A 27849-nucleotide genomic window follows, 5' to 3' on the forward strand; every position below is an offset into this window, starting at 1 on the left:
CTCCTAGCCCTCCACTTCTGTTTCTACTACTGGTTACACCTCTTCCTCATTTGTCATATTCATTCATTATTTTAATAATATTTAAAACAAACTATGTACATTAATGGTATCAAACCATGCTCCTGGTATACTAGTATAGGAAGATATACAAGCAGTCATCTATGGCAGTCATTTTATATATTAAAATGATTAAATTGATGTCCACAGAGGTTATATATCAAGTTTTTAAGTTATACACCTAGAAAGCAGCAAAGATAGAACTAGACACAAGACTATTATTTTTCTTTTGCTCTTTTGTTGCTTTTACCACCTATATGCTTTGTTCTGCTACCAGGAGTGGAAGTTTTGCTATAACAATATATCCTGAAATATACATAATATATATAGGACTTCTAGTACTATGTTGAACAATGGTGAGAGTGGACATCCTTGTCGTATTCCTGATCTCAAAGAGAAGACTATCAGCTTTTCCCCATCGAGGATGATATCTGCTGTGGGTTTTTCATAGATTTTATGAAGTTGAGGAATGTTCCCTCTATCCCTATACTTTGAAGCGTTTTAATCAGGAACAGATGCTGGATTTTGTCAATGCCTTTTCTGCATCAATTGAGAGGACCATGTGGTTCTTCTCTCTTCTGTTATTAATTTATTCTATCACATTGATTGATTTGTGAATGTTGAACCACCCTTGCACCCCATGGATAAATCCTACCTGGTCACGGTGGATGATCTTTTCAATGTACTGTTGGAGCCTATTAGCTAGGATCTTGTTGAGAATCTTGGCATTGAAATTCATCAGGGATACTGGTCTGAAATTCTCCTTTTTGGTGGGGTCTTTGCCTGGTTTGGGGATCAGGGTAATGCCAGCTTCATAAAAAGAATCTGGAAGTTTTCCTTCTGTTTCTATTTTTTGAAACAGGTTCAGGAGAATAGGTATTATTTCTTCTTTGAATGTTTGGCAGAATTCTCAGGGAATCCATCAGGTCCTGGGCTCTTGTTTTGGGGGAGGTTTTTGATCACTGCTTCAATCTAGTTACTAGATATTCAGGTTGTCAATTTCTTCCTGATTCAGTTTTGGAAGTTTATAGGTTTCCAGGAATGTATCCATTTCATCTAGGCTGCTTAACTTATTGGCATATTAACTGTTGATAATAATTTCTGATGATTGCTTCTATTTTCTTGGTGTTAGTCATGATCTCTCCCCTTTCGTTAATAATTTTATTAACTTGTGTCCTCTCTCTTTTCTTTTGTATTAGTTAGGTCAATGGTTTATCGATCTTATTCTTTCAGAAAACCAGCTTCTAGTTTCATTGATGTGTTCTACTGTATCTCTAGTTTCTATCTCATTGATCTCTCCTCTAATCATGATTATTTCCCTTCTTGTGTGTGGGGTTGGCTTAACTTGTTGATGATTCTCCAGTTCTTTATGGTGTAAAGAGATCTGGTGTATTCTGGATTTTTCAATTTTTTTGAGGGAGGCTTTGATGGCTATGTATTTCCCTCTTAGGACCACCTTTGCCATATCCCATAGGTTTTGGACTTCATTCTCATTGGTTTCCATGAATTGTTTGTCTTTAATTTCCTGGTTGATCCAAACATTCTTAAGCAGGGTAGTCTTTAGCTTCCAAGTGTTTGAATTCTTTCCAACCTTTTTCTTGCAGTAGAGTTCCAGTTTCAAATCATTGTGGTCTGAAAATATGTAGGGACTAATCTCAATCTTTTGGTATCAGTTGAGCCCTGATTTGTGACCGTATGTGGTCTATTCTGGAGAAACTTCCATGTAAACTTGAGAAGAATGGGTAGTCTGTTGTTTTAGGGTGGAATGTTCTGTATATATCTATGAGGTCCAACTGGTCCAATGTGTCATTCAGTGCTCTTGTGTATTTATTGGTTTGCTGCCTGGATGATCTGTCTGTTAATGGGAGTGATGTGTTAAGATCCTCTACTATTAATGTATTCGTATCAATATGACTCTTTATCTTGATTAACAGTTGTCTTATGTAGTTGGCTGCTCCTGTACTGGGGGTATAAATATTTATAATTGTTAGATCTTCATGGCAGATAGACCCTTTAAGAATGATGTAGTATCCTTCTTTATCTTGACTAGAGTCTTTAGTTTAAAATCTAATTTATCTGATATGAGAATCACTACTCAGCTTTCTTTGAGGCCCATTAGCATGAAGGATGCTTCTCCATCCCTTCACTTTCAGTCTGGATGTATCGTTAGGTTCCAAATGGGTCTCTTGTAGACAACATATGGACGGGTCCTGTCGTTTTATCCAATCTGCAACCCTGTGTCATTTTATGGAAGCATTTAGGCCGTTCACATTGAGAATGATTGTCGAAAGATATGTTTTTAGTGACAACATATTGCCTATGAAGTCCTTGTTTCTATAGATTGTCTCTATAAATTACTGTTCTTTGACACTCTTGGGTTCTTTCCTTTTTTATAGACCCCCCCCCTTAATATTTCTTGTAGTGCCAGCTTGGTGGTCACATACTCTTTTAAACCTTGCCAGTCTTGGAAGCTCTTTATCTCTCCACCCATTCTGAATGTCGACCTTGCTGGATAAAGTATTCTTGGCTGCATGCTCTTGTCATTTAGTGTCCTGAATATGTCTTGCAGCCCCTTCTGGCTTGCCAGGTTTCTGTGGACAGGTCTAATAACATTCTGATGGACCTTCCTCTGTACATAAGGTTCTCTTCCCCCTAGCTGCTCTCAAAAGCTCTTGTCTAAAATTATGATTCTTTAGTTTACAATCAAGTGCCTCGAGGTCTTTCTAGATTCATTGATCTTGGGGTGTTTTCTACCTCTAGGGCATGAACACTGGTTCCATTCCCCAGATTGGGAAAATTTTCCCGGAGAATTTAATCAACTATATCTTCTAGTCTTTTCTTTCTTTCTCTTCCCCTCAGGGATCCCAGTAATTATGACATTGGAATGTTTCACGGCATCATTTATTTCCCTAATTCTGTTTTCATGGCTTCTAAGCTGTTTGTTTCAGGCCTAATCCTGATCCTTTTTCTCTATCAGTTTGTCCTCTAGATCACTAATTCTATCTTCTGCATTGGTTACCCTAGCTGTTAGAGTATTTAGATTAGATTGGATCTCATGATACCATTTTTAACTTCTTCCCGTCAGCTTTCACTTCTGCCCTAATTGATTCCATGTTGTCACTAATGGTTTTCTCCAACCTAGCCATTGCCTGGTTAATTGTTACCCTGAATTCCCTTTCTGAAATACTGTTTATGTCCATATCCAATAGCTCTGATGGAGAGGGCACAGTCTCTGAATTTTTCCTCTGAATTTTTGTTGGGTGGTCCTTCTCCTAGTCCTTTTGGTGAGAGGAGGTTGAGGGGATGTGTAGCTAAATATATCAGCTGTGATCTAGGCAAGGTGTACCCTGGAAGGCTTCTGAGCAATTCTATCACCACCAAAAGGAAAGAAAAAAGAAAGAGAGAGACAAAAAAAAAAAAAAAGGAAGAAAGAAAAGCCCCCCCCCCAAAGGTAAGATTTATAAGGTGTAGAAACAAAAATGGATGGGCAAAAGAGCCAAAATGAACCCCAAGGACAGGATTTATACAATACTAGAACAAAAATAAATACACACAAACACTGACAGAAGAAAGATAGGAGGGTGGTTATAAATCTTCAATGTGGGTGAGGAAGGTTATTTTGATTCTTCGTGGATGTATCTTGGTATCTTTGTTAAAGGACTTAACTTTCCAGAGACAAAGGAAAATTAAAACTGGTTTATAGTAGTATTGATTAGGGAAAGAGGATTACCTTGAAGCTTTTATCTATATGCATATTTAAAAAATAGAAAAGAAAAAGGAAAATACAGGTATATGTATGAAAAAAGTTCAAGTTAAAAGGTTATTATGGGGGGTGCCTGGGTGGCTCAGTGGGTTAAAGCCTCTGCTTTCGGCTCAGGTCATGATCCCAGGGTCCTGGGATCGAGGCCCACATCGGGCTCCCTGCTCTGCAGGGAGCCTGCTTCCCTTCCTCTCTTTCTACCTGCTTCTCTGCCTACTTGAGATCTCTGTCTGTCAAATAAATAAAATCTTTAAAAAAGAAAAGGTTATTATGGAATACATTGTATTAAACCTCTAGTTGTAGTGGTAAGTTGTTTTAAAAAAATTAAGAAGAACAAGAATAGTGAGAACAAATTAAAAATAAAAGTGTATCTATGAAATAGAACCAGGTTTTAGGGCAACACCGGGAGCTTAATGTATTGTTTTACCCTAATATTGGAGTTTTACAGTTTTATGGGGACCCTGTAGTGGTCATCCTCTCATTATTTTGGCTGGCTTTTGGGGGGGGGGGGCTGCCACATTGTTTTTCAGTCAGGCTTGCTTGAGTTGAATCCTCCTGCCCCTTATCAAGGGGCTGGGCTCTGTGGAACCTGGTTTTTCAGGATTTTGCTCTCTGGAGACACTTTTTTTCTTTGGCAGCTTTTGGGGTTTTTTCGGAGGTTTCATGGAAAGCAAACTGTACACAGACCTCTGTCTCAGAGAGAAGCCTCAGTCTCCTCCCCTCTGGGTGGTCCAGAACACACAGACTTCCCCCTCTGTAAACTCCACTGAACCATGCAACTTCCCGCAGGCAGTGCATGTCCCCAGCCACCATCTCAGGGGGTGCCAGAAGTACCCACTTTTCTCTGCACCCCCGTGCTCGTAAAACCGCAAGCGATACTGGTCCAGGGACCCGCTTCCAGTGGCTGCCTTTGCCAGGACTGCTGTCTGGGGTTCAGACCTCAGGGTTTCACAGGTTGCTGCCCGCAGAGAGCTCCCGACCGGAGATTTCGCTGAGTTCCTGGGAGTTTCCAGACTCTCAGCGGGGCCTAGAGATCACCCGGCTAGTGCAGGCAGAGAACACTCAGGTGTGGGTGGGGATCTGGGTTCCAACCACGGTCGCACAGTGAGCGTGAAGTGCAAAAGGCTGTGGTTCTAGAAAATGCCCACCAGACTCCCTCATGAGGGGGTGGGAGGGCGCCCCAGCCCGAAGCCCGAGCAGTGGTGCAAGCCTTGCAACTGGGGGCTCCAGGACCAGGAACTAGAGGCTCTGCCTCTACACTCTGTCTGGCACGGGTGGTCACTGGCAGTGTCCGTCCTGGGACCATGCGCTTAGGCCTGTGCCCATGACTGCCCAATTCCATCAGTTGCCCCTTAAGATCTTCTGCTCTTTTTGAGTGCTTTTAATAAGACTCCAAGTTAATGATGGTCCCCAGTCATAGGGCACTTTCATATTGGGGCATCACTTTCCAAAGGGTCACTTCCGGTGCTCCTTCCCCCTTCTGTTTATCCTCTGATATCAGTCCGATTGCTCCCACTTTGCTTTTACCTCTCTCCTGGTGTCTTCTGCACCCCCCGCCCCCCGCCCAGAAATCCAAAAGTGTGTAAGTCTGCATCTCAGGCTGATCTCATGGGGGTTCAGAGTGTTCTGGTAGATAATTAGCTCACTTTAGGGGACAGGTTGAAACAGGGTCTCCTACTTCTCCACCATCTTGCCCCTCCTCCGAATAGCATCCATTCTAATGACCCCTGAATGTATACTTTCAGCCTTGCTTTTTGACACTACTACAAATTTCTAACCATCTACTGAACAACTTACAACTTAAGATATTTTACCAACACCTCAATTTCCTCATGTCCAAAACTGATTCATCATCTGTCCTCTTTCTCATGCACACATTAAACCTGTCTCCATTTTTGAGCCCCATATTAGTTAATGGTACATAACTTCTTCTGGTCCTTAGAAACCTTTGAGTCATCTTTCTCTTTTGCCCCTTTTTTCATATTTTTTTTTTAAAGATTTTATTTATCTATTTGACAGAGAGAGAGATCACAAGTAGGCAGAGAGGCAGACAGAGAGAGAGGAGGAAGCAGGCTCCCTGCGGAGCAGAGAGCCCGATGCGGGGCTCGATCCCAGGACCCTGAGATCATGACCCGAGCCGAAGGCAGCGGCTTAATCCACTGAGCCACCCAGGCGCCCCCTTTTTTTCATATTTTAAGCAGTCATGGAATTCTGCTGATTTTAGTTCTACAAATTCCTTCTGTTTTCTACTCCTACCACCGCAAGGCTTCATCAGCTTCCTCCTGAGCTATTACTGGTATTGTATTTTGTTGTCTCTTCCTTCTCATCACCAAGAAATATTCTTTCCAAAATACAGTGTAAGATTTCCTTTTTCTTTTAAAATGTCATTGGTTCTGCACAAATAAAGCTAAACTCCTTAGAAGACAGTTGAAATCCTCCCAATCATTTATCTTAAGTACTTTTTCTTGTTGTTTCCTTCCATTTCTACATACATCAAAATGCTTCCTATCCTTTAATGTTCAGTTCAAGTGCCATCTGGTGGAAACCTACTCAACCCTAGTCAATCATTATTGCTCCTTTCTACATATAACCATGGCATCATGCATGCACTTTGCCTAAAAAGATAACTTTTTATATATTTTCCTACTACATTTTAATTCTAAGTACCCAAAATTTTGTTAGTCTTTATTCTCTAAGTACCAAGGAGGTACTTTACAGGCATTACAGTAAATCCTCATAAAATAAATTAATAGATCACATTAATCTATTTGGTGAGAATGTCCACATGTAGCAAGCTGTAGTACATTTCTCAATTCTTAACTCTTTAGCCAGAGTGTGGCCCTTAAGAGAAATTTTCTGTAATTAGATTTCACATAGTCTATATCCCCCCCAATCGAAGTCGGTAAATTATCTCCAAGCATAAGGGTATCTCAATCACACTAGCTTCCCAAAGTTATGTGGAAAGAACAAATATTGTGTCTTCAAAATGCAACAAATGTGGTTGGTTTTGTCACCCTATCACTTACCTTATAAAAAACTCTTCTGATAGAGAATCCATGCTCCACAATGTTGTTTTGCAAAAGTCTTATTCCAATGCTTGCAGACTTTTACTACTGATGCTTAAAGCTGTAAGAAAGGTATATTTTTAGTGGGAAGGTAGAAGGATTACATTCTTTTTCCCCACTATAAAAATATATATGATAATTGAAGAAAATTTTGAAAGGGGTATAAAAGAAAATGAAAATTACATGGTTTCACCACCCAAAGGTAAGTCACTGTCTACACTTCAATATGCTCTGTCCAAGCCTAAGTATATTTTACAAATTTGTAATCACATGAATAAACAATGTTCTATAGTTTTCACCACTGAACACTGTATCAAAAGCATTTTGTTATTTTATACCCCTACTATGTATTCTCACCGCATCAACACAACAGTGTATCAACACAACAACTGGTTGACTGAGGTTTCCTAGATCATTACTTTATAGATGGACATTTAGTCTGTTTCCTATTTTTCCATTATAATTAATTTTATGATAAACTTCACCATCCATAAGCCTATTCTGTATTTATGATTATTTGCTTACAAGCAATTCTCAGAAGCAGAATTTCTATAATTTCTACATGAAATTCTTAGAAGTAGAATTTCTCAATCAAAAGACACAATATTTTAAGTCTCAGTGCATATTGCTAAACAGCTTCCCAAAAGGTTCATACTGATTTATTTTCCAGAGTGTATGAGTTCCTATTTAACATAATCTTCAATAACACTAATTGTTTTGCTTTTTTTTAGTCTAAAGGTTAACATTTTAGTCACTTTCCCCCAATAGATATGATTCTGTATCTTCATAAAATAGGAAAGGTAGAATGTATACTTTCTGGTTCAAATATCAATGAATGCTGTGGATGTTTCCTCAAAAAGAAAAAAAGCCTGCAGCAACACAAATGAGAACAAAAAGAAGAGAGTTTCCATTAGAATATCTATTTATATAGGTCTCTACCTAACTATCCCAAAAACAATTCTTCTAAAATTAGTCACATTTACTCCCTGACGTTTATAGTTGCACAATATACAAGAGCCAAATTATGGAAGCAGCCTGAATGTGCATCCATAGGTGAATGGACAAAGAAGATGTGGTATATATGTATGCAGTGGAGTATTATTCAGCCATAAAAGAGAATGAATCTTGCCATTTGCAATGACATGGATGGAGCTACAGAATGTAAAGCTAAGAAAAATGACCAGGGAAAAGCAAATACTATATGTGGAATTTAAGAAACAAATGAGTGAAGGAAAAAAGAGACAAACCAAGGAACAGACTCTTAAATATAGATAACTGATGGTTACCAGAAGGGGGAGAGGGGTGGAGGATGGGTTAAATAAGTGATGGAGATTAAGAAGTGCACTTGTGGTGATGAGCACCACGCGATATATCGAATTGTTGAGTCACTGTACTGTACACCTGACAGGGATGTAACACTGTATGCTAACTAACTGGAATTAAAATAAAAACAACAAAAAAGAAACATATCTTAATGTAAGATGTTACTGGAAAGAAGGTATATACACAGTGTAGTATTGGCTTCTCCCATATGCTTCTATATATAACTTCGTATATTCTTGTATCTTAATGAAGGATTTTTTTTTTAAGAAGGTTAAGAAGAAGTGTAGTTTCAATAAGTTGAACACACTATTCTCATATGCTTCAACACATAAGTTTACAAACATATAATGAAAGAAGATGTTACTTAAAAGGTATATATTACAGTGTAATTTCAAGAGTTAAGGTTAAAACTCATTTGTTTCTACACATAAGCTTATAAATATTTATATCTCAAAAAAATAATAAAATAAAATAAATCACATTTGTTCTGTATTTTTTGATAGTTCAAGCCTCCAGACTCCATTGTTTCCTGCTAGGCTGATTTCCCTTTCTAATCCCTTTGTCTGAACATCAGGAAGGATTAGAGCAAACATGTGAAACTACTGTTCAGTACTTTGGGACAGAGAAAGAAATGATGAAGAACAAGAAAAGAAAGTGATTGCAACCCCACAAAGAAACCAAACCTAGAGTGCCTTGCTGCCAAGCCCAAGACTAGAAAAAATTTCTCATTTCTTGCCTCTAAACCACTTATTTATCCTAATAACTGGATAGCCAGTTTCTCTAATAGCATAGCCATAAGTTAGATCGTAGAGTTTTCGGAGGCCCATTATTAAAAATGCAATTCAGCATAGGTAATTCCTAAATCAAGAAAACATGTTCCACAAGATCATTCCCAAATCACTTATTAAGAATTCAGATTGCTTACTCAAAGAAACACTATTTTACCCGATACTGACTCCCTAAATGCCAGAAAAAGACAACACATAGAAAAGAAGTATCAGCAGGACCTGACCCCTCATAAGCCTTGAGGTTTGAGTATCCTGTCATTAGTGAACTGGCAACTCGGTGCCTGGCTAAAAGAAGTAAGTGCCTGTACCTATATTCTATGTTTGAGTTACACCAGCTCTAAATTACACAGATAAGTCTTGAGAGACAAGGGTAACTCTCCAACAATTCAATGGATACTTCTTAATCAAAACACAAACAAGCGGGGCGCCTGGGTGGCTCAGTGGGTTATGCCGCTGCCTTCGGCTCAGGTCATGATCTCGGGGTCCTGGGATCGAGTCCCGCATCGGGCTCTCTGCTCAGCAGGGAGCCTGCCTCCCTCTCTCTCTCTCTCTCTGCCTGCCTCTCTATCTAATTGTGATCTCTCTCTGTCAAATAAATAAAATAAAATCTTTAAAAAAAAAAAACACAAACAAGCAAAATAAGTCAATCAGAGAAAGACAATTATCATATGATCTCTCTGATATGAAGAATTTGAGAGGCAGGGTGGGTGGCCCTGGGGGGCAAGAAGGGAAAAAAATAAATGAGATGGGACCAGGGAGGGAGGCAAGCCATAAGAGACTCTTAATTAATCTCAGGAAACAAACTGAGGGTTGCTGGGGTGGGGAGGGATAGTGTGGCTGGATTATGGACATTGGGGTGGATATGTACTATGGTGAGTGCTGTGAATTGTATAAGACTGATGATTCACAGACCTATACCCCTGAAGCAAATAATACATTATATGTTAATAAATAAACAAACAAATCACAAACATTTACACACACACACACACACACACAGACTTCTATCTAAATTTCCTCATCTACTAACAAGTGTTGACAAGGTTGTGGAAAAAAAAGAACCCTCATACACTGTTGGTGGAAACAGAAATTGGTACAGCCCCTGTGGAAAAAAGTATGGAGGTTCCTCAAAATATTAAAAGCAGAAATACCATATAATCCAAAAATTCTATTAAGTACCCAAAGAAAATGAAAACACTAATTTGAAAATATGTAAGCACCCCTATTTATTGAAGCATTATTTACAATAGCCAAGATATGGAAGCAACTCAAGTGTCTGTCAATAGATGAATGGATGAGGAAGATATAGTATACATACATACACATAATACAATGAAATATTACTTCATAATAAAAAAGGATGAGATCCTGCCATTTGTTAACAACATATGTGGATCTAGAAGTATTCTGCAAAATGAAATAAGGCAGACTGAGCAAGACAAATACCTAAAAACAAAACAAATGAATAAACAAACATAAAGCAGTGTCAGACCTATAAATACAGAGAAGTAATGGTTGCCAGAGGAAAAGGTTGGGGCATAGGCAAAATGAGTGAAGAGGAGTAGGAGATACAGGCTTCCAGTTATGAAATGAGTAAGTCATGGGAATAAAAGGCACAATATAGGAACACAGTCAATAATACTATAATAATGTATAGTGACAGATGGTAGCTACACTTTGTAGTGAGCATAGCATAACCTGTAGAAACGATGAATCACTATGTTGTACACCGGAAACTAATGTAACATTGTATGTCAACACTTTAAAAAAGTTTAAAAAAAATAAATTTCTTCATTTAAACACCTCTTAGCTTCTCCTCCATCCCTAACAAAGTTATGTCTTGCTATCAGGATAACTCACCCATGCAGAATCCAGTCCTCCAGGTAAATTATTTTATAGTTTCTCTTATTTTCAAAAACTCAATAAGCAGAATCATATAACTATTTAAATTTGCATTCCCTGTTCAATACCAGTGAATGATACAATCTAACCCTAATAATGAAGCAGAGCGACGTTATTCTTTCACATTAAATCAGCTCTACTTCATCTCGTCAATAAAGCTGTATAGAAAAGTATATAGCTTTGAGAATTCTAGGATTGTGATTACACTGTTTTTCTTTTATGTTTTCTATAACCTCCCAGCTTGTTTTAATAAAAAGTAAGTCAGGCAGTATCTCACACACAGAATTTTTTCTAAACACACATGCTTTTTCTAAACAAAGTAATTCTCCCATTTCCAGAATTTAAAAGCCCAGACAAAGATACCTCTCACTCTGATAAGCTCTCCTTCAGCCAGTTCTTTACACAGGTCAAAGGGAGCCTGAAAAGGGAGGAAAATTCTCAGGCAATAAGGTAGAGAAGGCCTCTGCTAAGCTATTCAGTGTTCAGCTTGAAAAAGAAAAGGGCATATTAAAAAATCAGAAGATATTTGGATCCCGAATTAAGAGTTAAGAAAAGCTAATGGCTTTTTCAATCGGCTTAGAAATACAACCTGAGCTGAATCTCTGTGATGAAAGGTTTTTCAGGAGAGTATCATCAATCCCATCACTTCCCAAGAGCTAAGCAGATCATGTGTGGCACAGCCCACTGCAAAGAGCAGCAGGGGCAGCGGCAGCACTTTACAGCCTCTGTGGGGAAGGAAGGTGTCAGTGCCTAGCAACGAAAAGGAAGTAGCCAGCCTGAAAGGATAACATTGTGCTTCTAAAATAATCCAGAGTAATCATCACTCTAGAAAAGGCTAAAGGAAACCTTTAAAATAAGAGTTAACATAGGAGAAAGGATGGATCTGGTTTCCCGTGGGGTATTAAATTTTTATAAAGATATTATTTATTTATTTGACAGAGAGAGAGAGTAACAGTGGTAGAAAAAGACTCCCCACTGAGTAGGGAGCCCATTGTGGGGCTTGATTCTAGAAGCCTGGGATCATGACCTGAGCCCAAGGCAGACAGACACTCAACTGAGTCACCCAGGCACCCCAGTTTATAGCACACCTTTATCCACCAAGCAAAATGATTTTATCCATGGATTATTCTACTGGTTGAAAAATAAGGTATTACCATCTGTATCTTTACAACAGTAAGATGCCTTTCTTATTGTTCCCTCTGAGCTCCTAGCTCCCACTTTCCCTCTTATCTCCTGAAATTAGAGCAAACTTTTTTTTTTTAATGGCAAAGGATTTCCCCATTTTTAAAGTGCTTATTCACATCAGAGAGGACACAGCTTTTGCTTACAATTGTTTAATCATTTGTTCAAACGTTTACCTGGTAGCCCTCTTGTCATCTCCCCAAACAGTGTATGAACACATTGTTTTTTAAATCCACTTAAGTGCTCATCTTAAGTCACCCAATCAAGTGATCAAGTTAGGGGCCAAACAAATTCATGTTTCAATGTGTGAGGAGATATCTGATGAATTTGCTACCCTTGTCAGTTCTGGCCCTTACAGATCACACAATGCCAGGTAGAAAAAGGGAGTATCAAGCGTGCAAAAACAGTAAAAATAAAACTCACTTTTCTCAATGCCATTAACTTGAAAACAAAATAATATACTTGGCATTTTTCAGAAAAGAAATTCAGTTATGAGAGCTTTTCTTATGCCCACTAAATCAAGGTTCCTCAATCTTGGCACTATTTACATTTTAGGTTCAATGGTTATTTGTTATGGGAAGATGTACTATGCATTTTTAGGATATTTAGTAGGAGTACCTCTGCCTTCTACCTAATAGATGCCAGTAGCAAACCTATCCTACCTCTCGGCTCCATTGTGAAAGGCAAAAAACGTCTCCAAACTCTGCCAAAATGTGTCCTGGGGACAAAACGCCCCAGCTGAAAACCACCTAACCGATTAAAAGTGAAAAGATTAAGTAAATACATAACAGATTGTTCTGAGGAAGAATAGTAAGACTATCTGGGATTTATGCAGCATGTACGAATACAAGCAAATCTTTGGCTACAAGAAAGAAATGACATAAAATATCTTATTTAGATTTCATCAAGGTCAAAAGTTGAGAGATTGCATAGCACTGGTAGTTAAGGGTACAGAAACACTGGAGTCAGTCTGCAAGGATATATAGAACTGCTCTGACACACCTTGGCTGTGCAACTTTGTTTGAAACTAATCAATATCTGTGCTTCAGTTTCCTCATCTGAAAAACAGGGATAAAGGTGGTCCCAGCTTCACAGGCTATCAAGATTAAATGTTTAAAACATGTAATATAACAGTACCTAGGACACAGGAAGCACTATATAAATGTTACTATCATTATCACCATCATCAAATCTTGTTTAAATCTATAGCACAATCAGTTCACTTTTCTTCCAATTCTCTACTTCAATGGAGAATTGCTATTATGGAGAGGAATGATAATAATGAGCTTAAGAATTGGGACAAAAAACCACATTTATCAAATATATCCCACATGGCACAAATGGCAGCTACTATGCACACTTGGCACCTTGCATTTTTCACATCAGGACACATATCTATCTCCAATATTCCTTAAACTGCATGATATGCCATTTTACCAGACAACTATTGATAAACATTCCTCTTAATTTCACCTTTTTTCCTTTTGTTATTACTAACAATGCTGTAATAAACAACCTTGAACATGCAACTTGGTAAAATTTTTATAGCCATTTTCAAAAGCTAGATTTACTCTATCAGCACTGAATTAAGTACACTTAATAGAAGTTCATGGGTCTATTAGCAAAATAGACTCTGATAATGCTTCTTAACACTTCTGCTAGATTTTTTTTTTAAAGATTTTACTTATTTATTTGTCAGAAAGAGAGAGAGAGAGCACACAAGCAAGCAGAGGCAGGCAGAGGTGGAGAGAGAAGCAGGCTCCCTGCCAAGCAAGGAGCCGGATGCGGAACTCGATCCCAGAACCCTAGGATCATGACCTGAGCCGAGGGCAGCAGCTTAACCCACTGAGCCACCCAGGCGTCAGCACTTCTGCTAAATTTTATCAAAAGAATTCTAAATTCCTTGAAGCTGAGATGTGAGAAGTTTTTATCTGTATGGGCAGTAATTTTTCAAGGCTTTTAAAAAATATGAAAAGGACACTTTTTAGCAGTAAACCAAGACATTTGGAATGGGAGTGCCTTAAAACCAACATTTTATCTATTATTGATCTGATTATGTCTGCTAGGCAAGTAGCAACAGCCATTCCTGTGGCTTTTTTTTTTTAAGATTTTATTCATTCATTTGACAGAGAGAGAGAGAGAGAGATCACAAGTATGTAGAGCAGCAGGCGGGGGATGGAGGGGCAGGCTCCCCGCTGAGCAGAGAGCCTGATGCAGGGCTGGATCCCAGGACCCCAAGATCATGACCTGAGCCCCTGAGCCGAAGGCAGAGTCCCAACCCACTGAGCCACTCAGGCACCCCTCCTGTGGCTTTTAAAGTCGTAAAGTAAGTACTCTGTGGCTTTAACACTCCGAAAGTCTTAATTTATCAAATGTGAGCTCTAAGTAGACTAGAATGGCTAGGACCATTCATTCAAGTTAGAATCAAATTATACGATTATTTTGTAACTAACTGTGTTTAGAGTGAACAAAATATATGGATTATTTGGTTTTCTAATTTTCCATTAATTTCTTCCATTTTTACATCTGTTCAACAATGTACCTAGACACAGGTAGCCAAACATTATTTTACCCCAAAGGAAAAATGGTTTTCTTAGGCAAACTTCAGGAATGATGGATGATGGCTGGAAAATCTTTGTAAAAGTTAGGAGAAACTGAAGATTATTCCTGCCCCAAAAGATCAGGACATTCACTATCTCAGCTCTTGTCATTTTGCAAAAATCATTATTAACCCTGTCTGGCTGCTTGTCAGAAAGCAAGAACCCTGCAATGTATACACAGTACCCCTTATAAATCTGCCAAAATAGGACATATCATTGCCAAAATTAGCTTTTCAGAAGTGGGTTTTTAATTCTCTTCAGATCTATCCAGTCAGTTACTTCTATAACAAACCTATAGAGTATCTCTTAATTTGTTTTCAATATTTAGAATGGTACAATGAATATGCACAGGTTAAGACTTACCTGGAAAAAAAAAAATCCAGGTATTAAATACCCATCAGTTTCAGTTTATTTATAGGTAGCATTGGCAAAACCACGCTGTTCCGAAATGTAGCTAGAAACCATTCAAAGAAGTACATGTTACCAGTAAGCAAATTTTCAAAGTGGAATATTTTCAGTAATATTGTCATTACTGCTGTTAGACAATAATGAAAAAAAGAAAAGGAAACAAGACATAATGTTGAGAAATGACACAGGTAGAGATGATAATCAAGAAGGAAGTAGAGGACACAATATGCACTTGACTCTCACCACCAATGACAAAGCCTACAATACCCAAATCCAAACTGCTCTACCAATGTAAGAACACTGATGGGCTCCCATTATCTTAGAAAGAAATATGTTTGTAAGAAAGATTTAGTTGAGAAGGTAGATCAAACTTTTGGTTATGAGGAGTTTTATGTAATAAAATTAATTGGGTATATAAGCTTTTATTTCATCAAAAATAAGATTAATTTTCATCAGCTTCGATGTGTCTAGCCCTAAGCTGAGTACCTATGTACTCACATTTGTGTGAATACACAACTCTGAAATATAAACATTACTGTAATCCATTCTTAAAAGAAAGAAACTGAGGGTTAGAGAGTTCATATTGCTAATAAATTAATAAGAGCAGAAACTCAGGCCTAAATTCACCAACTACAAATTCCATGTTCTTTCCACTATGTCACATTAAGTGCAGTATGTAACTTTATATAAGCGTGGTGTTCAATTATGAGCTGAACTAAATAATGTGCATAAAGACTAATACTCAAAACTATTTACATGGTCTTGCTGGTTAGTAAATGATGCTGCAAAGATAAAACATAATAATATTTCATAAAACACTACTCTCATCAGTTTTTGCTAAGAGAATCCATTTGTTCAACAAAACAATTCGGAAAAATGCCAGGTACTACATGTGGCACTGAAAGGAATAATAATTATTGAATGTCTAAACGCTCTGTTAAGGTTAATAATTTGGAAAAGTCTCTATATTTTTTTGATCACATGTATCTAAAGCAATAAATCTAGGAATACACTGAAAATATATGAATAGCAGCTCATTTATGAATTATATGCAGGTATTACTATAATATAAAACAAAGAATGAGATTTTAAAAAGTAAAATATTTTAATATTTGCTCCCATACTCTGACAGCTTCACATACCCCAAGGCGTGCATATTTCACTTTGGAAAGTGGAGAACGACTTCACATTTTACTTCAAGAAACAGTTATCTACCTCTTCCATGAACTTAATAGTATCTACTTTCTGAAAGACTAGAAATTTAAAAATGGTATATGTAAAGGATTTTCCTCTGTTCAAAGTAGGTCTTCAATAAATACTAGTTATAATTAAAAATGGTTACTGTACCTTATTTTAAAATAAAATTATATCAATTATCTTTACAAAACTGGATTCAGAAACAATCGATAATACTTGTGTTAAAAAAAAAAGGCAACCTTCTGCTACTAGAATATGAAAGATGTAAAAATGGGGCAAAAAAATACTAACCCAAATTATCCAAACCATGTATTCAGACTAAAACTGAATTCTATAAAATGTACAGAAAAAAAAAAAATCAGGGATTGTTTGAAAAGTGAAAAAGTTAATTTTATGGTTTGGCAAATCATTTAGAGATTCAGCTGAATTTTAATAGTTGGTTGGGAAAAGAAACAGAATAAATGAAAAGAGAATAATTTGGGCTTATTTAATAAGTCTTCACCTTTGTGTTGAACGAAACATTTCTGAAAAATGAGAGCTGAAATTCTATAGACTTTGTTTTCTGGCTCGGCATAAAGGGCAAAATTGATTTAATATTAATATTTGAATTGTTTTAATCACAGTAAGACAAGGGATCTAAATAACTTCATGCCTAGACCTCTGCCAATTTTCTACCACTAGATTTCTTTGCCTTGAATCTTGAGAACTGGGCCAATGGAACTTTTGTTCTACCTGCTGTTTATTCCTACAATCCCCTACTTTACATCTGGCCTCATGTCCCACTGAATAGAAGCCCCCCAAAATCAGGAATTTTCTTTTTCTTCTTCTTTTTTTTGAATCCTTCTGTTTTATCCCCACTGCCTACAACAGCATCTGGCAAATTTTAAGCACTCATTACCGACTTAGAGAATGAAACTATCCATCCTTCTGCACACTGCAAGTCCTCTGAAGGACTCTGCCAATCTAGAGTTCTCCTTTAGAGGTCAAAAGTAGCCCATATATGACTTTAAGACTGATCACTGCAGATAACGACAATAAAGACATGACCTCTATCTTCCGGCAATTACTTCTCCATGTTCTTTGTTGGTTCCTCTAAATATTTATGTATCCTGTGGTTCAGTGTTTTTCATCCATACTCACCCTTGATAATTTAGGTTCAAGGCTTTAAATTTTTATCTTCAGTCTTATCCTCTCTGTTAACATTAAATAACATATTCAACAGCCCATTCAGCATCTCCCAGATGTCTAGTAGACACTGCAACATAACTGAAACTGAGCTCTAAATAGTACCCTCTACCTACAAAATGGCTGAAGCAGCCTCTCAGCCAAGTGAGGTCTAGATCAGACAACTGTAGTCAAACCCACAGAAATAAATGCTTATGGTTTTCACCACTAAGTCTGAGCTGATTTGCTATGCAGCAAATACTGAACAGTATGCTATATGATCTAAAATTCCAACACTCTATCCTGATTGATACCTCCGATCCCTCTTTTTTTCCCTCCACAGCACTTACTATTTTCATATATTTTACTTAATAGTTCTTATTTGTTGTCTATATCTCACATTAAAATAAAAGGTCTAGTTGGGTAGAAAGTTTTGTCTATTTGATTCACTGTCATAACCCCAGCACACAGAAATGTACTTACCACTCAAGCACCCATTAAATGTATGTGGGTGAACCAACAATCAGCCCTGTGTTCACACCTCTGGTATAATTCTCATATTACAACATTTAGTATTCTATAGACTCTGCACTTCTGTCAAAAATTTGTATCTTCATTCAATCTGATTTATCTAACAGAACTTAAGCCCTGGTCATGATACAATAAAAATTTCCATTTTACTCTTCAGTACTGAAGACATGTTAAGTTTTTCCAAAAGAAATAAAGGAGCTAGACAGCCCTAATATTGAGTTGTAAGATCCTAACCAAGTTATTTTTTAAATTCCTTTAATGTGTTTCTAGAACTACAAATTAAGGAAAATATCTATGCAAATATAAAAGACAGCAATAAAAATTTATGGAGAAAAGGAATTTTAGGCCAAACTTTAAGATATTGATTGATATTTGCCCTAAAAAATACCATGTGTTCCTAAAACTAACCTATTTCTCCCAACAGCACTTATTCAGGTTTGTCTAACAGAATCTAGCTAGCTCTTTGAATATGAAGGAATATTAGTATTTTTAAAAAATTGTATCCGATTGGTTAAACTAATTTAACTTTTCTTTTTAAATGAAATACAGATGCTCACCTTAGCTACTGTCGTCTTAAAATCTGTGGGCATGAAATAAATGTTCTTTATAAATATACATATAGTATGTAAATACTCTAAGCCTAAATCCAAATTTTCTAAAGATCTAACATTAAATAAGGTATCAAGCTTGATTTTTATAGGCCAGTTGTATACAGTCTACAAGGATCAGATGATTCCAATGTGATACTCATTCTATAGCATAGAAAATAGAAAAGCTTCTGATTCATTTTTCAAAAGTAACAAATTCCAAAAGAATTAAAAAATTAATTAAAAAATTTCAAATATAAAATCCTAAATAACATATTTGCAACAGAGCAAATACAAGGTTTCTTACTATTACCTGTATGACCTCGGGCAAATTATTTCACCTGTCTTTAGCTTTTTCATCTGTAAAAAATGGAGATCGTAATAGTACCTAATGCATGAAGTTGTTATGAAAATTAATAAGTATAAAATTCTTAGAATACCACTTGGCATATAATAAATGCTCAATAAGTGTTAGCTTATCCCAAGAACAAAACAGCAACACAATACATTGCATTATCATGTTAAAGTGGAAAATGAGATCTATAAATAAATATTTGACAATTCTTTTTAAGTAGACATTTTGGAAAATCTTTAAATAAAACAGGTATAAAAGGCAATCTCCTAAACATTTGAAAGTCTATTTACTACAAGCCAATAGCACAAATTATACTAAGTGTTAAAATACTGGTCATTCCCGCTCAATTAATAAGGACTAAGATGTTCAATATCACCATAATTATTCCATTTTTTGGTGTACATTAACGAAATAAAGACAGCAAATACTGGAAGAGATGAAATTATTATTTGCAGATGATATGTAGCTAGAAAGTCTAAGAAAATAAGCAAAACTCTATTAAAATTAATAAGAGATTTTAGTCAGGGTCTGGATAAAAGATGTATCAAAAATCAGCTTTTTTTTTAAAGGTAGTAATAAATTAAAATTTTAAAGGAGAAAAAGAGAGCCCAGTCACATTAACAAAAATTATATAATGCCCTGGAAGAAACTTAATACAAGACTATATGATAAATTATATAAAATTTCACTGAACATAAACCACAACATGAATACTATTAACTACCTCAGCAATATCCGTATCTTCTCAATCACCCACACTAGAAACTTGCAATCCCACCCTTCACATCTGAAGTAAGAGTCACTAAGTCCTGCCAATTTCACCTCATATATATTTTTCAAATTTGTTACCTCTTTGTTATTTCCACTTCAATTACCCTGGTAATCCTTTGGAAACACTGCAGCAAATTAAACATTCTCCTTACTTCTAACCTTATCCATCTCAAAATCATAGCACACCCAGCTGCAAGAGTAATCAACCTAAAGCACAAACCTAACTAGATCAGGCCCCATTTAAAAACTAGAAATAAAAACCAAACAAACAAAAAACTAAGAATCACCACTGAATTCAGGATCAAGAACAATAAGGCCTTTAGCCATCTGGACCAAGCTTTATCTCCTCTTCCTCCTTCCCCCTTTTTTGGTGCCTAAAATAAGGCTCTGTGTTTCTCACATTAGGAAATGTATTTCTGCCTAAATACATGGAGGGCTTCTCACAGCTATCACTGTACATCCTTCTAAACTTCCAACATCAATTTTTAAAGATTTTTTGAGAAAGACATTATTTTATATTAAAATGAATATTTTACAGAGGAGAAAACAAAATTTATATAACTGCTTAAGTTAAAATGCAGGATTTTAAGGAAAGACGGCATTTACGACTAGCAGCTTTGAACTTCTCCCTTGGCTCAGAATGAGTATGAAGATGTCGCATTTGCTATTATTAGTGAAAAGTCTAACACTAACCGAACTGCTATCACTGCATTTGCCAGTGAACCAAGATGTAAATAAAACCTGCTGAAAACGTAATCATGCCAGGCAACTACTCTAAATTTCTTTAAGTTGATTAACTCATTTCACCATGGTTTACACCACCTGACCTGACTTCATTTTTACTGCTACTCTCACCTTTGCTCTCTACTCGTCATAGCGGCAATCCTTGCTTTTCCTGAAAAACTTCATGGTCCCACTTCAGGACCTTTCCCCCTAGACAGTATGGCTTTCTCCAATTCTTTGAAGCACTTCCTCAAATACTGCTTTCTTTATTCCGACCTCCCAATTCTCTTCTTCCCAATCATCATTACTCTCAAAAGGAATTCTGCTAATTTTTCTTTCTCCATCTCATTCTCCTTAAAAACTTACTGGTTTTTTCCCCTACCAGAATGTAACTTCCATAACATAGAATTTTTTATTCACTAAATCTCTAGTGCCTAGACAAGTACCTACTACAACTGCAGGCTCTCAACGATCTGCTGAATTACTTATTGACTTTATTAAACAGGTACTAATGTTAGCCCAATTTTATCTAATGAAGAAACTGAAGCAGTGAGAATCTGCCTTATGGTCACATAGTAAAAGGTGGAACTAGTTTGTAAGCACAGTCTGCCTTCACTCTTTAAATAACTGCATGGTGCCTCTAACTTATATGAATTCCATATGTACTACCTATTTAGTATGTTTCTCTAATTAGTTGCTTCCCAGCAGGGGATATTTCATCATCTTTGTTCTCTCATGACTTCTAACCCGTTTTACAATCAATAATTGTTTACAGAATGAACGAAAGCATAAATATATTAATTACCCAGTTACTTCTACACGTATGTCTCAGCTGGCTAGATTATTGTAAGCTTTCAGATTTAACTAAAATTTTTTAATATAAAAAGAAATCCTCCCTTTAGAAATGTAGTGATGTAAAAAAGTATTTTTTCATTGACAAAACATAATTAATGGCGAATGATTTAATTAAAAGGACATGAACTCTACTCTTACAAATTTCTCCAAACTCGTTTTTAAAGCTAAATTCACCATTAGCATATATAAAGCAAAACAAAACAAAAACCTCCAGAACCAGCTACTCAGTTCATTTTACACACATGCACAATAATTATCTTATCAAAAAACCGCAAGCGACAGTGCCATATTCATAGACACCGAGATTCAGAAAACATTTGATCATGCCAGATAAAAATAGATACCTTCACTTACAAAAACTGACGCTAATGAGAATACCCTCCGCAGCAATACCTGCCCCAGAAGTCACCAGGACCTAGCTTTCTGGAGTAAGTTTGATGACTACCTTAATTAAGGGCATGACTACCTTGCCACAGAATCCCGACAGTCACAGGCTTACTCTGAAAAACAAAAATTCCTGGGTGGAAAGGGTGGACACAGGAGAGATTTTAAAAAGAGGACCCTCCCAGGCCGCCTCAAAATCTAGAGCCCAAGATTCTCCTCAGAGCTCCTCACCGTGTCTAGACTAGGGGGAAGCGACCATTTCTCAAGTAGCGGTTCACGCACAAAAAAACACCGGCCATGCAGCTTGAAGGCCGAAGAAGCAAACACAAACCGAGAACTCTGACAAACAAGGACCCCCAGGCGCCTAACCGCCCCTTCGCAAGTTGAGCCGCAGAGTTCTCGCGAGATTTATCGTCTCCGCGCGATCTTGAAGCTGAAACCTCGCGGCTTTATAGCTAAGCGAAGACACGGTGGGTAGTGAGAAGGGGGTTCTGGAAGGACAGCTCCCAACCCCCTTGGTGAACCCAAAGATTTCCTCGACCCTCCTCCCCACTTCTCCCCTTTCTTCACTGAAAGCCTTTCCCCAGGGAGGAAGGGACTTCCGGAGCTCTACCGGAACCGGAAGCATCGGGAGTGAGGGGGGTGGAGCTGAAAAATCAAAAAAAGCGCGGCGAGAGCTGGAGGCCTGGGCTGACTGGTGGCGGCTCCCAGGAGGGGTTGTGGAGGATGCCAATGGACTCCACTGCCTGCTTGAAGTCCTTGCTCCTGACCATCAGTCAGTATAAAGCCGTTAAGTCGGAGGCGAATGCCACCCAACTTTTGCGGCACTTGGAGGTGAGGGGCTCTGGGGTGAGGGACTAGACGGGCTTCCCTGTAGAAGTTCTTAGTTCACGGTGTGGCTGGAGTGTAGGGGCCCCTGCCCAGGAAAGGAAGGACTGCTCCTCGCTCCTTCAGGTGTAATTTTGAATTAGTAAGGAAGGCGAGGGTCAGCCTTGAATTCCTACCCATCTTCTTGCTCCGCCCCATGTCCCTCCACGTTCAGCTGACTGCAGCTAGAGTGAAGAGTGACTACTCAAAGTCCTAGGAAGAAGGGAAGGTGTGACAAAAGGGGAATTTAAGCTGTGTTTGGATTGGTAGAGGAGAAAGTTCCGAGCTGTATGTTTTCCTTCGTTCCATCGCAACAGAGCCCTTACAGAATAGAATACACAGAAATTCTCGGTGGCGGAGGTGATGGGAAGTGACGATTAAACTTGTTTTATTCTTTGTTCCTCAGTTTACAATATGAGCCAGTTGCTTACTGCTTTTCTTATAACTCATGTTGAACTAAAATTTGAAAAAAAATTTAACTTTTTTGAGTTAAGAAGCAATCTCACCAGTAACCACAATCCTTTTTTTTTACTGAAATATATTGCTCACAGTTTTTCAAGCCTAAATTGCTAAATAGCTTTTACTTTCTCTTATTTCCACTGATTTGTGTCTAGGTCACTTATTCACAGCTTTCTGTGTTCCTGTTTGTTTTTAGGCTTTTAATCTGTCATTTATCACATATTCATGGAATTCCAACAAACAATGACCTCAGTTTAATAAACAATTTAGCTCAATCGAAGCTTATTTTAATTCTCTCACAGCTTCTGTTAACGTAAAATTGAAGATAATTTTAAAATATATTCTATTTGTTGTATTAATGATATATGATATAGGATATAGAGCTAAATTACCAAAGATTAGCAAAATACGTACTACAGAGAGAAGACAATTATAGCATTAAATATGCCTTCATTTTCTCTGGCTTCACTGATGCTCCTCCTCATGACTTTGGTGCCCACCCTTTCTGAGTACATTTTCTTTTTTCATTCATTATTTCACAAATCCCTGCAAACCTAGTAATTAAATGCTAAGAATTTGCTTCTCAGTTAGAATAGAACAATGTCCTAGGGGGCTCCAGAAGCCACAGAATGAGCAGTTTTATTTAAGTAGTAGTACAGCATTTTGAATAATAATCTGAAACATTCCTTCTCTTTGAGAAAAAAATGGGTATGCCTTCAATCTGAGAGCCATGTTATAGTAAACTGAAGGAGACTCAGAGAAATTTGAGGCATAGAGACTGACTTCTTGATACTGCACTCCAGAACTTTTAAGGGATTTACTGAAAACTTTTCTGCCATTTAGAGAGGAAATGTACATACAGTGCATAATGTGCATTAATCTTAAGTGAAGAGTTTGAGTTTTTAACATACATGTACAGTACAAGTAGCTGCCACCTGTTTCACAGTATCAGAATATTTCCAGTCCCCTACAAGGTTTTTTCAATTGTCCCTTCTCATAACATTCAGATAAGTGGATTCATAAGATATGTACTTCGGTGTCTGGTTTCTTCGATTCTATAAATCTGTGAAATTTATTCATTTTGCACATGTGGTAGTATTTATTCTTTTTTATTTCTGTGTAGGATTCCACTGTATAAATGTGCCATAGTTTATAGGCTTATAGACATTCTCCCGTTGATGGGCATTTGGGTTTCTAGGTCTGGGTGGAATTTTGAATAAATCTGTTGTAAACATTTTCTCACTTTTTTTGGATATAGGCTCTCATTTATGTACCTAGGAGTGGGATTGATTAGGGTAGGTTGATGTTCAGTTTTAGTAGAAACTGCCAAGCAGTTTTCCACAGGCTACACCTTTTTTACCTTCCTATCACCAATACATGAAATTTGCTGTCACTCATCCTCATAGATTCTTGGTGTTTTCAGATTTTTAAATTTTAACCATTTTGGTGGGTGATGTTAATGGTAAATATCTTTGTGCATACTTCATGAGAGCAATATCTGAGCATACAAAGAAATGGTTACCATGTAAAAGGAGAAGATTGATTTTGCTATTATGCTGCACTTCTGCAATATTTTTTCTTTATAGCCCCATGCAGAACCTGAGTTTTGAATTTTTTTATGATTGGCAGAGCTGAGCTGGTCTCATTCTTAATGGTTTTTTTATAGCACTAATGTTACATAATGATATGAGCACAGATTCAGGAACAATTACTTTCAGTTACGCTGCTGTCTTGGTGTATGCCTCAGTTTACTCATCAGCAAAACAGCACCTAGCATATAGGTATTGTGAAGATGAAAAGAACATATATAGAACAATTCTTAGACCAAAGTAAGTGCTAAAATATTACTTATTGCTAAAATAAATTCTATTTGCATGGAAACATCTAAGTAAAGAAGAAAATTTTTAAAGCGATTTTTATATTTTACCTTGTAATAAGTAAATATTACATGGCAGAGTACTTACACTGTTGAAATACAGGTCTCTTCCTGAGGGAAATTGTATTTAAAGCAAAAAAATGTCTTAATTTTGGAGGTGTAACTTCATAAGTAGGCAAAAGGGCAATCAGATTATTCCTTACTCCTCAAATATCTACTGTCAATGTGTAATTTCACCATTGGACCTGTTTTTTCTTTTTAGATTTTAATGTTAAAATACATGCTCCTTGGGAACAGATACTTTGAAACTCTTTTTCTTTTCTTTTCTTTTTTTTTTTTTAAGATTTATTTATTTTAGAGAAAGAGAGGGAGAGTGAACATGAAATGAGTGGGCAGCCAAGAAGGGGAGAGAGAGAGTCTCAAGCAGACTCTAAACTGAGCTCGGAGCCTGAAACAGGGATGGATCCCAGGACCCTGAGATCATGACATGAGCTGAAACCAAGAGTCAGACACTCAACTCACTGTGCCACTCAGGCACCCCAGACATCAGCAAAGCTTTAGAAGAAAAACTGATATCTGGGGGAGGGAATAAAAGAGAGATACGGAAAGAAAAGTTTAGAGGGATATTAAAACAGCCTGTTTAGACCTTATTTTTTAAAAAATAAAAGTGTTTGAATCAGATTTTATCTAGTTCTAAGGTAACTAATTGTTTTTCCATCCTTATAGAAAAGATACTTTGTTTTATAGAAAAGTTAGGTTTTTAATAAAATTCAAAAAGCCTTTTGAAAATACCTGGCTGTCAAGGTGCCTGTGTGGCTCAGTCAGTTAAGCATCTGACTCTTGATTTCTGCTCAGGTCATGATCTCAGGGTCCTAGAATCAAGCCCCCCAATCGAGCTCCCCACTCAGCTGGAAGTCTGCTTTTCTCCGTCTTCCGTCTTCCTCTTCCCCTCCCACTTCTTGCTCTCTCTTTCTCTCTAAAGTATATAATAAAAAAAAATCTTAAAAAAGAAAAGAAAAGAAAGTACCTGGCTCTCTGACTACTGTTTTTGGTTTTCAATCTCAGCTTTACCTTTTCACGTGCGAAAGGGAAGGGTGGTTTATAGAGTTATAAGAAAGGAGTAAAAGTGAAATAACCAAAAATAAAATTTGTGTATGCATGACCTGGCTACTTAAAAACTTTTTTTTTAAAAAAACTTCTGTTTTTGTAATCTCTAACTTCTGGGCTCAGCTACTGTCTTTAAAGATTTTTATTTATTTATTTATTTGACAGACAGCGAACACAAGTAGGCAGAGAAGCAGGCAGAGAGAGAGAGGAGGAAGCAGGCTCCCTGCTGAGCAGAGAGCCCCATGTGGGGCTTGATCCCAGGACCCTGGGATCATGACCTGAGCCGAAAGCAGAGGCTTTAACCCACTGAGCCACCCAGGCGCCCCTCAGCTACTGTCTTTAGAGGGAGCAAAAAGAGTAACCACATAGTTGGTCCCAAAGCTAAACCTTTGGATTTAGCTACTTTTTACTTTGCATTGCCTCCCTCAAAATAGGTGGAGTGCACATACTGAAACTTATTTACTCAATAATTACTCGATAAATATATTGCAATAAAGTGTTGATTTATACCCTATGCCTTCATAGGGTGTTCAGTGTACTAAAGAGGATAAATATTGCTATGTTGTCAAAGTTTGTCAGCTCATAAAATAAGTATAATATGCTATAGGATAGTGTAATAGGCAAACCTAACCTAGTTGGTGAAAGAGGGTCAGGAGGAAACAAATTAAAACTTGGATCTGAATGATTACATTAGCTAGGGAGAAAAGGTATAGGTAATCTTCCCGGCAGAAGGAATGGCATTTGACTTTTCTAAATTGGAAAAAACATGGCAGGGGCACCTTGGAAAACAGTTCTTATTTGCTTAGAGAAGGGATGGGAATTGCCAATTCTTAACTAACACATTTTAATTACTGTTTTGTAGGTAATTTCTGGGCAGAAACTCACACGATTGTTTACACCAAATCAGATATTACCAAGTGAATGCTTGAGTTGCCTTGTGGAGCTACTTGAAGACCCAAGCATAAGTGCACCGCTGGTCTTAAGTATCATCAACTTGCTATCTCAACTAGGTAACATATTTCCTTTCTCTTTCACATTTTTTAGAAGATGTTGAGTTTAATATATTTGTAAAGGGTGTGTTGAGTTATAGTATCTTTTGGAGAATGATTCGCATTCAAAAGATTTTTTCATTGCCTGATCTTTCAGAACTTTTTGCATTGTGGATCCCTTATAAAAAGAATATTGTTCACATCCTTTCTTGAAATTATTGGAACAAAGAATCTAAAGCATAACAAAGGTTCAGGGGTCTACAGAAAAGAATGTGTCTTGGGAAATGCTGGCCTACTTTTGAATTAAAAGAAAGTACATGCACCTAATGCCTGTATTAAATATATCAGTCAGAAAAGTCATAGCTAGTGATAAAAAAAAAAAAAAAAGTCCTTTTTTGATAGACTACACCAAACTCAGAGCTAAGGGTAAAAATGCAAGTGTTGCTTTTTCTACTTTTTTCTATCTTTAGTTTTTAAATTTTCATTTCATGGGTACCTTTTTCCTTGATGTGTGCTTGGGAATAGAGGGGAGATAATTCTGTGTATGATAAAATTAATAAACGCTTGTTATAAAAAAATCCCAGTGATCCAGGAATATTAATGTAGATCATCATGTCCAGTGGAACGTTCTGTGATGATGGAAATGTTCTATATGTGTATTTTCCATTATAGTAGTCATTAGCCACATAGAACTATTGAGCATTTGTACTGTAAGTAGTAGACTAAAGAACTAAATCTTTAATTTTTAATTGATCTAATTGATCTAAATTTAAATAGTCTCTGGCTTAGTGTCTAACAATTTAGCACAGATACAGAGTAAAATAGAATGTCTTTTTTTTTTTAATTTATTTATTTATTTTCAGTGTAACAGTACTCATTGTTTTTGCACCACACCCAGT

General features: G+C 37.1%; 2 protein-coding genes across 12 annotated transcripts in view; one reads left to right on the forward strand and one right to left on the reverse strand.

The window, feature by feature from the left end:
• Positions 1 to 22202, reverse strand: part of DZIP3 (DAZ interacting zinc finger protein 3) — a 111548-nt gene extending 89346 nt beyond the window's left edge. For 5 of the 10 annotated variants that reach the window (XM_046002454.1, XM_046002457.1, XM_046002456.1 and 2 more), the window contains exons 1-2: positions 21884 to 22202; positions 6844 to 6943 (exon numbers count right to left, since the gene is read on the reverse strand). In XM_046002454.1, coding sequence (XP_045858410.1) covers positions 6844 to 6875 — 32 coding nt within the window. In that variant the 5' untranslated portion in view covers positions 6876 to 6943; positions 21884 to 22202. Of the gene's footprint in view, positions 1 to 6843; positions 6944 to 15040; positions 15132 to 18534; positions 18558 to 18877; positions 18925 to 21622 lie in introns of all 10 variants that reach the window. The other 5 variants (XM_046002448.1, XM_046002449.1, XM_046002450.1 and 2 more) reach the window with 5 other exon arrangements.
• Positions 22203 to 22332: 130 nt separating this feature from the next.
• The window catches only part of CIP2A (cellular inhibitor of PP2A), a 38911-nt gene continuing 33394 nt past the window's right edge, over positions 22333 to 27849 (forward strand). For both annotated transcript variants that reach the window (XM_046001414.1, XM_046001413.1), the window contains exons 1-2: positions 22333 to 22486; positions 26824 to 26971. In XM_046001414.1, the coding sequence (XP_045857370.1) occupies positions 22379 to 22486; positions 26824 to 26971 (256 nt within the window). In that variant the 5' untranslated portion in view covers positions 22333 to 22378. The remainder of the gene's footprint in view (positions 22487 to 26823; positions 26972 to 27849) is intronic.

This window comes from Meles meles, chromosome 4, assembly GCF_922984935.1.
Source record: "Meles meles chromosome 4, mMelMel3.1 paternal haplotype, whole genome shotgun sequence".
NCBI classification, from domain to species: Eukaryota; Metazoa; Chordata; class Mammalia; order Carnivora; family Mustelidae; genus Meles; species Meles meles.